The 13,822-nt window shown below is 39.7% G+C and overlaps 1 protein-coding gene across 1 annotated transcript; it reads left to right on the top strand.

The window, feature by feature from the left end:
* The first annotated feature begins 1,872 nt into the window (after positions 1 to 1,872).
* On the top strand, positions 1,873 to 6,411 carry LOC148028377 (CBL-interacting protein kinase 32-like). Its single transcript, XM_087690196.1, has 14 exons — positions 1,873 to 3,079; positions 3,192 to 3,254; positions 3,368 to 3,439; positions 3,552 to 3,659; positions 3,817 to 3,897; positions 3,982 to 4,035; positions 4,131 to 4,256; positions 4,376 to 4,465; positions 4,582 to 4,704; positions 4,891 to 5,004; positions 5,157 to 5,270; positions 5,675 to 5,731; positions 5,827 to 5,901; positions 5,985 to 6,411. The coding sequence occupies exons 1-14, from the start codon at positions 2,900 to 2,902 to the stop codon at positions 6,051 to 6,053; spliced, it is 1,326 nt and encodes a 441-aa protein (XP_087546322.1). The 5' UTR covers positions 1,873 to 2,899; the 3' UTR covers positions 6,054 to 6,411.
* The last annotated feature ends 7,411 nt before the right edge of the window (positions 6,412 to 13,822 follow it).

Below are 13,822 nucleotides of genomic sequence, written 5' to 3'. Positions count from 1 at the left end.
GTCGACCCGACGTTTATAAAAGAAGAAGAAGAAAAAAAGGATACTACCACATGGTGAAGCATGAATGGTCATGCACATTGTGGTACACAAAAATTTCTAGGTGGCCAAGTTCCCATATCAGAAAGAAATACAAACACTCAATATGAAATGACATTGAATGCCTTAGAAAACAACGTCAAATAGGTGGATTTAATCCATTGGTCTTCATCCATGTAACCCAAAGCTTCAATCGAGTGGACTGATGAGATTTTGATGTTAAAATTGGTGCCAATTTACCTTCACACCTACTTTTCCCACCATGACACTGATTCGATGAAATGCTTGGCAAGCAAGGCAACGTGTGACGATCCTTATTCAAAGTGCACAATGACATAAAATGTTTATTGGTTACATATAGGTGAGGTTTTCTTATCAAATCCTTGATGTAAGAAATCAACACTTTTAATTAATTTGTGAGGATGGTTTATCTCTATTATCCTTCATATGGACTCTTATGGATGAAAGGGATTGCTCGCTTAGTGACCTTAGCTTTTGTACCTAGCCATGAGAGAAGACACTTGCATTTCTCACAATGGAGGTTGAAATAGATGTATGATTTGGATGTTGGTTTACGCCTTATAGTGCTACTCATAAACACTATTTTAGCATAGATGATTGACCTAGAAACCTTTTGCACATACACTTGTTCCATCCCATGGGTTGTTCCTTTGGAGGAAATCTTGTATAGCGGGTGTCCTCGTTCTAGAGGGTCTTCTAGTTTGTTCTTTTATTGCTCTCAAAGTCTTGGGAGTTCTTGATTGCCTACATGTAATAGGGCCATTAAAGGAGATCGGCTTTCCTTTTTTTGTTTTCATTAGGTGGACTTGAAATTGGTAGGAGGTACTCGTTAAACGTTGAAAAAGAGTAGCTTTCAACCTTTTTTAAAAAAGTGTAAGGATTTGGGTAGATGTGGATGGTGCATTTGTGGAAGTTGGATGCGACTCGCACATCCTTGCTTGTAGTCACGAGCTCTAAATGGACGGGGCTACATTTTTACACGAAAACAACCTCTCACAATGTATGACTGACATTATACAAAATCATAGCAAAGGTGTAAGGCTCGAAGGGGAGATGGGATAGTATGGACATAAGCAGCAACGTGGTGATTTTTGTATGACGACGCTCAACAACAAGCCTTGTGCCAATTTTTGTATGACGACACTAAACAACAAGCCTTGTGCAAGTGATCCATATGAAGGTGGACTTTCCTCCTCTTCCACCCTATTTGAGGGTTTGTAAAGAACTTTTCCTATCATTAAAACTCTATATGATTCTAAAAGTAAGGGGCTTTCATAATAAGGAAAGGAATAAGTATGTGCAAACCTTAAGGTCCCTAGGGTCGAAGAGTAATAATTGGCGTTATTTTAAAAAAAAAGACAGGCGGCCTTTCCAAGGTAGCGCGTGACAATGTTTTTCCAAGACACAACAAAGGTTTAAAGGTTAAGGGGCGTCGAAACAAGCAACGTGACGAGAACGTCGTCTTATGAATTAATTAAGAGGAAATACAAGGATATTAATAAGCGGGAAATATAAGGACGTTTGTTGTCTAGGGCCGGAGGTTGAGGGGAGCCAAAGGTCGATTAGCCTGAGAGGAAGATATTTAGGAAGGGGTTAATAATAAACAAAAGGAAGGGCATCGAAGGAACCGAGCGATAGAATGAAAAGGCGTTGGTGCATGGGCAGGTGGAGGTGGTGGTGGTGGGCGGGGGGAGGAGGAGTCTGAGGTATCACAGACAGCGAGGCTGATTAAGGTGGTCACAACGGGGATTACGGGGAGGGAGGGCAAGCGGGGTCTACTGATTCTCTTGCTCGCTGTGTGGTTGCCACTTGTTGGAGTTTTGGTATCTTCTGCTGCTGCTTCTGGTTAACATCTGTCCTCTCTCTCTCTCTCCTCTTAAGCTACCTTATTACCTTAACGCTTAACCGCTTTCTCTCTCTCTGTCTCTCTCTCTCGCTTTCGCGTGTAGCTTTTTCCTGTGCGTCATGGCAATGCAAGACGCTCCGCGCACGCCCTTTGAGGTATTCTGAAAGGTTCCCTTCCCCCAGAGATGTAGTTCTGTCAGAGTCACCAGACCCTCCTCCCCCCCCCCCCCCCCCCTTTCTCTCCCTCAGTCTTCGCGTGGTGTTTTGCAGCTGGCACGTCGAAACCTCCCAACAGATTGCTATCTCCTCTCCTCCTCATCACACCGCCTCTCCCGGCAGGCTCCAGTCTCGACCCTTCCATATTTTTCTGCCCCCCCGGAACTCCGGCTTTCTAAAAAAACTTTGTGTGCTTTCTTTCGGGCGGTCCCCTAAAGGGCGGTGGGCGGTGTGTGTGTGTGTGTGTGTGTGTGTGAGCGATTCGATACCGTTTTGGTTATATAAGGGGGGTGCTTTTGCCGTTGTTCTTTTCTCAGTGCTTCTTCCAAGTCTAGCAGCGCCTTGGCCGGTGCAGGTTCCTCCATTCGGAGGGCCTCTCTCAAGGCATTGCCATCATCATCAGTCTCCTCAGTCTCATCGCCATTATCAATCATCCGTATCATCACCAAGACAACAAGAGGCAGCATCGCAAAAGGGAAAATCCACGCGTAAACTCCATCGGCATTGTCATCTACGGACGGCTAATTTCCTCTTTCCATCCGTCTTCTTTCTCCCTCCGCGCACAGAAATTCGGTCCTTCTCCACCATCGCCTTGCACGCCTCTCCGGCGTCCCTCTACCCGTTCGTCGGCACAATGGACATGACTCCCTGCAGGTGCCTGAGCAGCGCAGTGCTCGAGGCTGTTTTCTGAGAGATTCTCCTTTCCATTTTTGCGCAGCGCACAAAAGCCGGCAGCCTAGATTCTTAGGCCGTCATATCACGGACCTTGCAATCTCGTTCAATGAGTGATAAAAGTAATCCCAACGTCAGAACTAGGGTAGGCAAATATGAACTCGGACGCGTGCTCGGAGAAGGCAATTTCGCCAAGGTCAAACATGCCAAGAACATGGAGACTGGCCAGCATGTAGCCATTAAAATCCTTGACAAGGAGAAAATCTTCAAGGACAAGATGGTGGAACAGGTACTTGTCTGTGGGCCATGCATGTAGCCTTACTTCTCGTGTTTCATCTGGAATGGGAGAATTTGTGCCCCTCTCCTTGCGGATTAATTGAACTCTGTTTGATTGTGTTCAGATTAAGCGAGAGATTTCAACCATGAAATTGGTGAAGCATCCGAATGTTGTTCAGCTATTCGAGGTACACATAACGATGTTATAAACTCCTTAGTATCTGCCTCGCACCGAGAAATCTACACATATTGCATCTGGAGTTTCCAGACCTCTAAGCCTATCCCTGGTTTTCGTATCTAGGTGATGGCCAGCAAGACGAAGATATATTTTGTGATGGAGTACATTACTGGCGGAGAGCTTTTTAACAAAATTGTATGCGTCTAACCTGATTTGCTTTTGTTACTCAACAAGCATGCTTCCGTAAACTTGTGCTCTCCTGACACGATTGTTTCCTCGTTTGCTTAAATTAAAAAAACAAAAAAAGAACCGACATGGAAAGCTCAAAGAAGATGAAGCCAGAAAATACTTCCAACAACTCATCAATGCAGTGGACTATTGTCATAGCAGGGGAGTTTATCACAGAGATCTCAAGGTAAATAATATCTTCTCTCAAAACCATCATGTCAAAAGGAAAATGTTATGGTCACAGTAAAAGCTAGCCACTTGATACAATTCTCTTTTTTACTCTGCGATCTAGGGTGCACAGCTGTTTCATTTGCGTTTTGAAATGCAACATTTTAACAATGCAGCCTGAGAATCTTCTTCTGGATTCCAATGGGAACTTGAAAATTTCTGATTTCGGTCTGAGTGCCCTTCCACAACAGTTTAGGGTGAGTGAATCTACTGTTATTTAATTCTTGCTTGATTGAATGCCGTCTGTAAACAGGTTGGTAATGCTGGTTTAACCATTACAGGAAGATGGCCTACTACACACGACTTGTGGCACTCCAAATTATGTTGCCCCTGAGGTATGAACAATTCTGAGGTCCCATCTAATTCAAGTAGGTAGTAGTGGTTCAACACAGTTTGCTTGATGATCAAGTGTGCTTATTATTGTTATTAGGTTATTGTAGATCGAGGTTATGATGGTGCAAAGGCTGATTTGTGGTCATGTGGGGTTATACTCTTTGTGCTGATGGCTGGCTACCTGCCTTTCGACGATAAAAATCTGTTAAACCTGTATAAGAAGGTACTTTTCAGTAAGGCTTCTGTTTTGGCATTGAGCGAGGAATTCTAGCTCTAGACTGTCTAACAATCATACAAGGTTATGTGTTTGACTGATACTAAAGTCATTCTGGACTTGATCAGATATACAAGGGTGAATTTTCGTATCCTGGTTGGTTCTCATCAGGAGCAAAGAAGTTAATTTCAAGAATACTCACCCCAAACCCAAAATTTGTAAGCTCTATATAACTCAAGTATCCCCTTTTTGTGTAAGGGATTTGCATTTTTGTGGTGGATTATGCTTCCTGTGTGGTTGATAAGTTTTCTGAGATATTGTATTGTGGATGCAGCGGATAACGATACCACAGATTCTTCAGGATCCATGGTTTAGGAAAGGCTACAAACCAGAGAAACTTGCAGTTTTCCAAGACATTAATGTTGATGATGTGCACGCAGTATTCAATGACTCTAATGTAAGTCGTTTCTTTATGAAGTAAGATGATGTGGCCACCAGTGAAATTTAATTCAGCTGATTTTTATACAGCATACAGCACTCCTAGCTCCTGCTGGGTTAGCCACTGTTGTACTTACAGTTTTGGTTGGATTGATTGGTTGTTCCAGGTATATGGTTTGCTCATCCTTAATGAATGGTTTTGCAGGAGCAATATGTGACAGAGCAAAAAGAGTTAAAGAAACCAACATTACTGAATGCCTTCGAACTTATTTCACTAAATCGAGGCCTCAATCTGTCAGGACTGTTTGAGAAGAAACCAGTATGTGTGCATGTCTGTGTGCCCTCAATATGCGGTTCTAGTTGGTCCTCTTAACATTGTTATTTTGAGTTTTGTGAGAGGCTTTTGTCATCCATGACTTTGAAGTTTTTAATGTGCAAGTAGTATTGAAACTTTTGACACATTCTGTGCAGGAGCCCAAGCAAGAAACTCGATTCACTTCAAAACATCCAGCTCCTGAGATCATAACAAAGATGGAGGAGACTGCAAAGCCTCTTGGATTCAATGTTCAGAAGCGTGATTATAAGGTTTGCAGCAGGCACTTAACAATAAAATATAATTCTTAAAACCCTTTGAATTACCCACTGTAATGACACTCTTTAGACCGAAAAGAATGTCAAGGTACTTAATCTCTACCTGAAATTCAATGCTTGATAAAGAAAACTAAAATATGTTGAATGACATGTTATTGTGTCTACCACAATGCGGGATAAAGGTAATTTAAATATGTTCGTTGACACATCGTTGCATCCTTTTACATAGAGTGGCTGTTCGAGAGAGATTTTTTACTTGGTCCTGTGGAGGAGAAAGTGTTCCCCAAGTTATGCTAACCTTATCGTAGCAGTTCATTGTGCAAGGCCTTTCAGTTTTGTGAATGCTGATTTTCCTAACATATTTAATTGAAGATGCTCAGTTGTCTTGACATTTGTAGATGAAACTGCAAGGAGCAGAGACTGGCAGGAAAGGACATCTATCGATTGCGACTGAGGTAAGTGCTTGGTGATTTCAACTGATGAACAAATAGTTAACTGGCCTTTCTTTTAGTGAAAGATCTTTGAACTATTATGTCTTAACTTGTGGCAGGTCTTTGAAGTTGCCCCTTCATTATTTATGGTTGAAGTGCGGAAGGCTGGTGGTGATACCTTGGAGTACCACAAGGTGAAGAATCTCTCAGGCTGCTGCATGCTAAAAACCAGGGTGCTTGCTGTGCGGATTCTTATATGATGGTTGTGTGTGTGCAGTTCTACGAGAATTTTTCGACTGGACTGAAAGACATTGTATGGAAGACGGATGTGGATATGGCTGGATAGTGCACGCGTGTGTGTGTGTTCAGGGCCTCAGCTTTCCAAGGATCGATGCTTTGTGCTTTTGCTTGCTTTTGTTGAACATTCCAGGGCAATGGCAAGTGGCTTATTCTGCTGATTCGCCATACGAAGCACGGTGAAAGTTGGAGACATGTTTGTGATGGGACAGGGGAACCTAACTGCTGACTTTAGGTAGTTCAACTGGAGTGCTCATACACCTAGTCCCAAAATTGATGCAAAGGGTGTTTCCCAGATATTCCCATGCAGGCCAAAATCCTTGATGATTGACATTATGTGTTTCATACTTCCCACCTTGATTTTTGGTGGCATCAAAATAAGTTCATTCAATGGTTCAATCCCAAAAGCTCATATTTTGTCAGTCCGTTTTTTAGATGGAGTATATGTAGCTGTAATTGCACCTTGTTGAAGGGGTGATTGGTGATACTGTTTAATGGTAGGAGTTGAATGCGTATTAGAGGTTCTGTTCTTGTATTCTGCCATTCTTGCATGTTGGTGATACTGGTTAATGGTAGGAGTTGAATGCGTTTTAGAGGTTCTTGTATTCTGCCATTCTTGTTTGCATATTGGTGTCATTCATCAACAAGGTGAGGGATAGGGATTCGGTTATTTTGGGCTCTGGATATGGCTTTTGTCAAGGAATGCAGTCTTCTCTCTATGGTCAATTAATTTCCGATGTGTTAGACAAGAATGCCATTAAGGCCCTTTACGCCAAGGGTCTCATTATTATAATGATGAAAATCACATTTGAAGCCATGTTTGTCCTCTGCTAGAATGATGTACACGTGGTAAAAATTCTCAGATGGTGAAATGATAGTTTATTAATGAGATGAGAATAGGGAGCTGCTCACACAGTCTCTTCCTTCGGTTATGGGTCTGGGCTGTTTAGTACATGGACTTTTGGGTATTAAGCTATTGCAATTGCTTCAGCATGGCTAGTATTTTTTATAATGCGAAAAGTATATTAGATGAGGTATTTACATCATCCAAAGTGGAGACGAGGCAAAACTAAGATATAAGTATAATAGATATTGCAATTACTTCAGCATGGCTAGTCTTAGATCATGTTGGAAAAGGCATATAATATTTTCGCGAAAGACACACATTTAAAGGCATGATTGTTGGCTGCTTCAGTCATGTGCACACTTATATAAACTGATTTTTTTGGTAGCAAGTGTTTGCAAGGGCGGTGGTAATGCTCAACGTTCACACTTCGGAATGGTAAAAATGTGCATGTCTGCAAGGATTGATTATTTCAACCTGATGCATGATTAGCCCATATGGAATTAGTTGGGTGACGATCCTTTTGGCTGTACTTTTCTCTCCTCTCTCGAGTGTACTCCTTGTTGGGGGAAACTGATTTTTGTGTGGACTGGATTTGGTCCTACAATCCCCTACTGATGTCTTTAAATCAATCTAATGGTCTTTGGGGTCCTTTGGAACTTGTGAATCACTAGGTACTTGACATGGCTGTTGTGAATATGCTTGTATGTGTTGAAGAATGGCCCTGTCAATCCTCTTGATGTTATTTTGGGTGGCTATTTGCTTCTAGAAAAGTGCCTGGGTTGATTGACCATCACATCAGGTGGAGACTGGTTTTGGACATTTAAAAACGGTCTGCCTTGTCTATCTACATCTGAGATAAAATGCATATTGGGCAACATTAATCCACCCATGAAACTTGAAAAGTGAGACGTGACGCAACTCAAAGCACCAATGGGTGCATTTGTTTACTTAAGGAATCTACATTTTGATGGGCTAAAAGCATTTTCGTTTATTATTGAATGTGGAGTTCCTTTGGACTTGTAGGTTCTCCCTTTGAACAGTAGTGCACAGTTATATTTCAAGATAGCATCATAATAGAGGCGCACATGCTCAGTTTGAGTTTTATGATTGGATTTGGATTTATTTGATATTTGGTTAAATGTAAGTTGATAGGTTGAGTTTCATGATTGGAATGGGAGTTATTTCTTATTTGGTTAATGGTTTGTTGGCAGTTTGTGGAGTTTTGTTAGGACATTCTATTTTATCATTGCAAGGTTTAGTTGTAAAATATTGTTGCATTCCATCTTTGATGCCCATGTTAGGGATATTTTTCTCTCTCTTGGCAAGGCACTAAATGTTACATCATTTCTTGTCAAACTCGAAAGGCACCTCTAGGATAGGAGAGTGAAACCTCTGGAGGTTCTCCACTTGCATGATCGGAGAGTGTAAAACTCCCATGTGAAGGAAGTCAAAATTTTGCTCTTCCTTCATGCATATTACCTTTGTCATCAAGTTGGCCATTGTGCTAGTGAAGGTCTAGAAAAAGGAAACAGGAAAGAAGGCATTACCTTATAGAAACTTGTGGCTGCCCCAAATGCCGATTTGAAAGACAAGTTAAGGTGGACAATGGAGTTGGAGGTGAAAGTTGCTATTGGTAAAAATTCTCAGCCAATTTCTCTTGGACAACCCTTGTAGTTATAGGGCCTTTGTTGAAGATGAGCTCTACCATGTGGTGAAGCACATGAAGAAGAATAAGTCATCGGGCAAGTACTATTGGCACCGTATGCTCTGATGCTTCTACTTGTTTGTGTTAATGGCTACTATCATGAATCTTTTCCCTTAAAATGTTTAGCCTAATAGGGGTGTCCCCTTGCTCCCTAATAGTTTGCCTTGGTGTTTGCTCCACTATGGGGAAGATGGATTTATTGATGCAAAAGAAAATTTTGAAGGGCCTCTCTCTCCCTAATGGCTCCATTTTCATTGGGGTAGATCTTTGTAGATGACAATGTTAACATCATTAAGGAGTTGTCTAGCATTGTAGCCATGTTCAAACTTTATGATGAGTTTTGTGCAATTTTTGGTTTGAAGGTTAGTATTGCAGGAACTGAAGCTCTAAAGTTCCATTTTTTTGGGTGCAACTCAGTGCTTGATAAGTTTCACTTGAAGGATATTGGTATTGAGAGGATTCTTGAGTATTTAGGTTGCCCACTAAGAATTGACATCACAAGCAAATAAAGATTCCACTAGTGGCTGGAGAAAATTGAAGGGAAAATCTTTTATTGGAACTCCCTTTCCTTTCCTTGGAAACCATTAGTTCCTTGGCATGTACTTCAATCAATAATAGTCTATTGCCACCACTTTTCCCTTTTGCAAATCTACATGGGTGAAAATTTAAAAACTATTTAGGGATTTTGTTTGGTCTAATGGTGAAAGGAAGGCTTGGCCTAGCATTGGTTGGAATTAAATGGCCTCTCGGTTTGAAGCAACAAGATTAGGGATATCTAAGCTGATTGAAAGGGATTCCTTTTGTGCTTATTAGTAGCTGAGCAAACTTGAGCCATCTGAACCTTTGGTGGTGCTTCTACATGTATGGATTGAAGCTTTGCTATTTGAGGGGCCATTGCAACATTAATGCTTGGGTGGAGCTGGTCGCTAGAGTGGAATGGGACAAGCAACAATGTCACGCAGATGTTAGTATTGCTCTCTCCATTTGGTGCAACTGGCTACCAATTAGAAGGAACATCATGGATCCATGTTAATGCAAAGCTTTCTAAAACACTCTTCTCCCCAAAGGAATTAGACTTTGGAAAGACATTTGGGGCCCTATAGAGCTAGATTAGATCTCCTTGGAGGTGATCATTGAGACGCTTGGCTTGACGACCGAGGAGAATGATTGGATGGAATGGGTATTCTTTGTTGTGTGGGAGGAATGTCCCTCCTCAAGATTTGTCTCAAATTTTAGACTAAAAATTTATAGGTTCAAAGATACCTCTACTTAAAGTCAGACGTAAGCTACTTACGGTGATGGAAAAACCCTTAGGATAAATATCTTGGGGTTTTGTTTGTCTTTTGTCCAACGTGGCAATAACTAATCAGTCAATGGGGGGATTAGGATGCATGCATGGTTATTTAAATTTAATTATGATTTTTACATTATAATTTTTTGAAAATGCATTGTTGTCAACAAATGCATTTTATTCTGGTGATATGTGGTAGGTTGCATGTGGAGGTGCTCTAGGGTTCAATTCCTATGAATTTGGTTTTTTAGCAATTTTGCATTTTGAAAAATATTTTGGGTTGCGAATTTTTCTAAGGGGTCTCGGTAATATCTACTAGTGCCTCTAGGTCAACTTTGAATATGACAAGGGTGACCACAAGAAATATATCCTCGCCTGTGTAAAAATGGCTGGTGGCTAACACTCAGTCATCTCGCAGTAGGGACATTATCATGAAGGTTTTCAAGAATGCATGGAGCATTGCCCTTCTCCCTAAATTTAATTTCTTTAATGGAATGTGGCTATGAAGAAAATTCCTACTCGGGATAGTCTAAAGAAATGGGCACAAGTTCCATTGGTTTGTCTGCTCTGCCATGTGAAAGACAAACAAGTTTTCCATTGTTTTTCTAAGTGTAAATGTGTGAAACCCATAGACAGAAAACTCGGATATGTTGGTGTCCATGATGTGATTACATGGAAACATTGTCTTTGAGGAGTGGAGGGTAGAATGCCCTTGGAGTTCACCCTAAAGTTGTATATTGGTGTTTGAAGTAGTTTCTCTATAGAGGGAAGGTAGACTTTATTAAGGCTATTATTATCAAGCTCATTAGTGCTAGTGATAATTTTTAGCAACTTGTGATATAAGTTTCCACTGTTATATCTTTGATCGCATTAAAATTTTTCGTTCCACAAATTTATCTAGTCTACTCTTTTTGACAACAAGGATTCCAATTAAGTGCTTTAAAATAAAAAGCAAGACATATGAGCTAATTAGAACTATTTTGTCATTATTAGTACATTATAATGTTATATTTATTTATTTTATAATTCCATATTAATGGAGTGCAATTATTCTCACAAAAATTGCAAGATACGATACGTTTGAACCAAAATGGATGAGAAAATTGGATTTGGACAACTGAGGGGGGTGTATTAGAAATTTTTGATATTTGAGTGGTGTTTTGTAAATCCCTACAAAAGTTGGGTATTTTGATAATCTTTGCAAACATCAAAATGCAATATTTTTTTATGGCCATTATTTTCAAATAATTGAATAGTTGCACATTTGATTAATGTGTCAGTTTGCTTAACGTTGTAGAGTATTAGAACTAGTTGATGGATTTAGATGATTGGTTCATGCTAATATTGTGATTGAGTGGGTGAAGAGAGATTATACTAATATCATATTGAAAGCATGAAGAGGGGATTATGGACGTGGAATATTTAATGCATAAGGAATATTGAATTGAATATTACCTTTTGTATAGACTATGAATGCACACAACATTTGTTGCATTCTTTTTTCATGTTTCGTATTTTCCACTTTTCACTCATTTTGGAGTAAATTATTATTTTTGGGTGTGTGGGAGAGATTAGTTTTTTGAATTATCCAGATAATTTAATACTTCATTCAATGGAATGGAATAGCATCCCTTAAATACTTTTCCAAGAGGAACATTCCCAAACATTTACGTACAAAGAGCATGAAAGGGGAAAATTCCATGACCTCTCATCACTCATCATTTCACCAACTTTTTCACATCAATGTCACTCTTAGATCAAGTTGATAAATCAATATATTGTGATTTGCTCTCACTATGCATTGATCTCATGCTTATGATGGTGTGGCCTTTATATGCAATCCAAAAAATCCTCTAAAAATGTTAAACATGGACAATATGAATTACAAAAGGGTGTGACTTAACCTTTAACTCCTTGACCTCTTGACTAAAGAGCATTTGATTACCATCATTTGATGATAAAAACATGGAGATGCTAAGACAATATACCAAAAAAACGTGATATCTATACAACATACAAATGAGTATAGCCACTCAAGTCACTATCTACATATTAAAGAGCTAATTGCACTTGGTTTGTAAGAACTAAATGACAATCCAACTTCTTTTTCTTTTGTAATAAATCATAGTTACTTTATGCCGATCTCTTCAAGAAGATCCATTTTCCTTCTCATGACTCTTCCTCATGCTTTAGTGTGCTCAATACCATGTTCAAGCTTAGTAAGATAGCAACTCAGGTTCTCTAAATGACATGTTTGTACTAGGCATTTTTTCCATATGCATGGTGGATCTCACTACAAACCTTGAGTATCCACAAGAAAAACAACTATTGCACCACCATCACCACACCCACCCCCCACATTTCAATTGCTATCATCACCATATGATTCAAATGCTTTAAGCACTACTACCCATCTTAGGCAATACACTTGAGTTCTAAGTGGTGCACAAATTGGATACTGGATGTGCGCGTAGTGAACATCGGAAGGTCCCCAAGAATAAAGAACTCTACTAAAACTCATAAAGTAAGAAGAAGGTTTTGCACGACATGAAGCAAAAAGACAAATTGGGTACAATCTCCCCCCATGCCTTGTGTGAGCGCTCCACAAGGCATATATTTATAAATTTATTAATCTCCAAGCTAAAAAATAGCCCAATTTACAATTAACATGCTTTGGCTTTTGTGTTTGCTTTTGCCCAAATAAAGAATAAAGTGGTTGGGGATCCCAAAAGTTGGGCTGTGGCCAAATACAATGCTTCAATAAATAAGCGCGCCTAAATAAATATTAGTGCCACGCCTTTAATGGTAAGGCATGCACCCATCAAAAATGATAATTTCTTCTAGGTAATTTGAATACACGCCATCGCCCGGTACTTCCCAACGCCACCGCTACTTGCTCTACATATCAACTGAAGCATTCACAATTGTTAGAAAACAATAAAAATAAGCCGAAAAAAGTGAAAACCTAGCAGTCTTCAGCTACAAAATAAATAAAATAGGTTGGAACTCTGTCCTAACCTTAATTTAATACGAGTGCACTCTAAACTCGTAAACGTCCATTAATTTAAATATGTATTTTACGGAATCACCTGATGTGGAATCACCCACGTGCACATTAAATTAATTTGACACTCGAAAAGCACAGGCGTCCCTGTCAACTTCTCGCACAAGGAATCCACCTTGTGTACGAGCCCTGGCAAATGAATATAGTTTTACGGAATCCACTGTAAAACCTCATGGAATTCATCGTGGAATAAAAACCTCATGGAATCCACCATGGAATATGCCTCTTGGCATCACTAAGTCTAACACAACCCTAAGTATAACAACATATATGAAGAGAAGAATATGGGCCCTTAATAATCCATTTGAAAGTATTTTTCCCAATAGGAGGGTCTCATGTTACTTGTTTTGGTTGTAACTATGGTTTTCCCACCAATTATGTTGTTAGCTGTTGATTGGTTTCTAAACCTCACCATAAACGGTAGTAATTCATACTCATTATGTACGCACACCCCCCAAATATCTCACTTGAGAATTTGCAGATAGACATGTAGATAAGCTTGAATATTCAATGGTTATTGGGGTTGGTTTTGATGTCAAAGTTTAGTAGAACTATCACCCAACCATTTACATAATTTCCTTCAAATTTTAATTCAAAATTTTGCAACAATTCATCAATCTTTTGACCTACTTGCGAGGCATGGAATCTTGTTCTCCCTTCCATGTCAATTTAACCTCCTTCGATGAGTATTAAGGGAAAAAAGACATTCTCAATCGACTTGGAAAGCTTTGTAACAGAGTCACCAGAGTGATGCCAACGATACTTTTACATGTAGGTAGATAGTGTTAGATTCAATGTTTTGTTTGATTGTTGCATAGCCTTTTTGCATGCAATAGCCTCATATGATGTTCCGATTGATTGTTGCACAATTTGTTTCCACCTGAATGTTGCTTTCTCCTCTTTGCATGAAA

Source organism: Lygodium microphyllum, chromosome 12 (assembly GCF_053477565.2).
Source record: "Lygodium microphyllum isolate KBCC chromosome 12, Lygodium_microphyllum_v1.1.10, whole genome shotgun sequence".
In the NCBI taxonomy this organism is placed as follows: Eukaryota; Viridiplantae; Streptophyta; class Polypodiopsida; order Schizaeales; family Lygodiaceae; genus Lygodium; species Lygodium microphyllum.
The sequence above is the reverse complement of the archived record's forward strand: the minus strand, read 5'-3'. Positions and strand labels throughout refer to the sequence as shown.

Bases quoted from the DNA above. Each gene is read 5' to 3' on its own strand.
- LOC148028377 (XM_087690196.1), top strand. From the start codon at position 2,900: ATGAGTGATAAAAGTAATCCCAACGTCAGAACTAGGGTAGGCAAATAT. The intron at 3,660-3,816 runs GTAAATAATATC...TTAACAATGCAG, and splicing joins TTTATCACAGAGATCTCAAG to CCTGAGAATCTTCTTCTGGA. The intron at 4,257-4,375 runs GTACTTTTCAGT...GGACTTGATCAG, and splicing joins TGTTAAACCTGTATAAGAAG to ATATACAAGGGTGAATTTTC.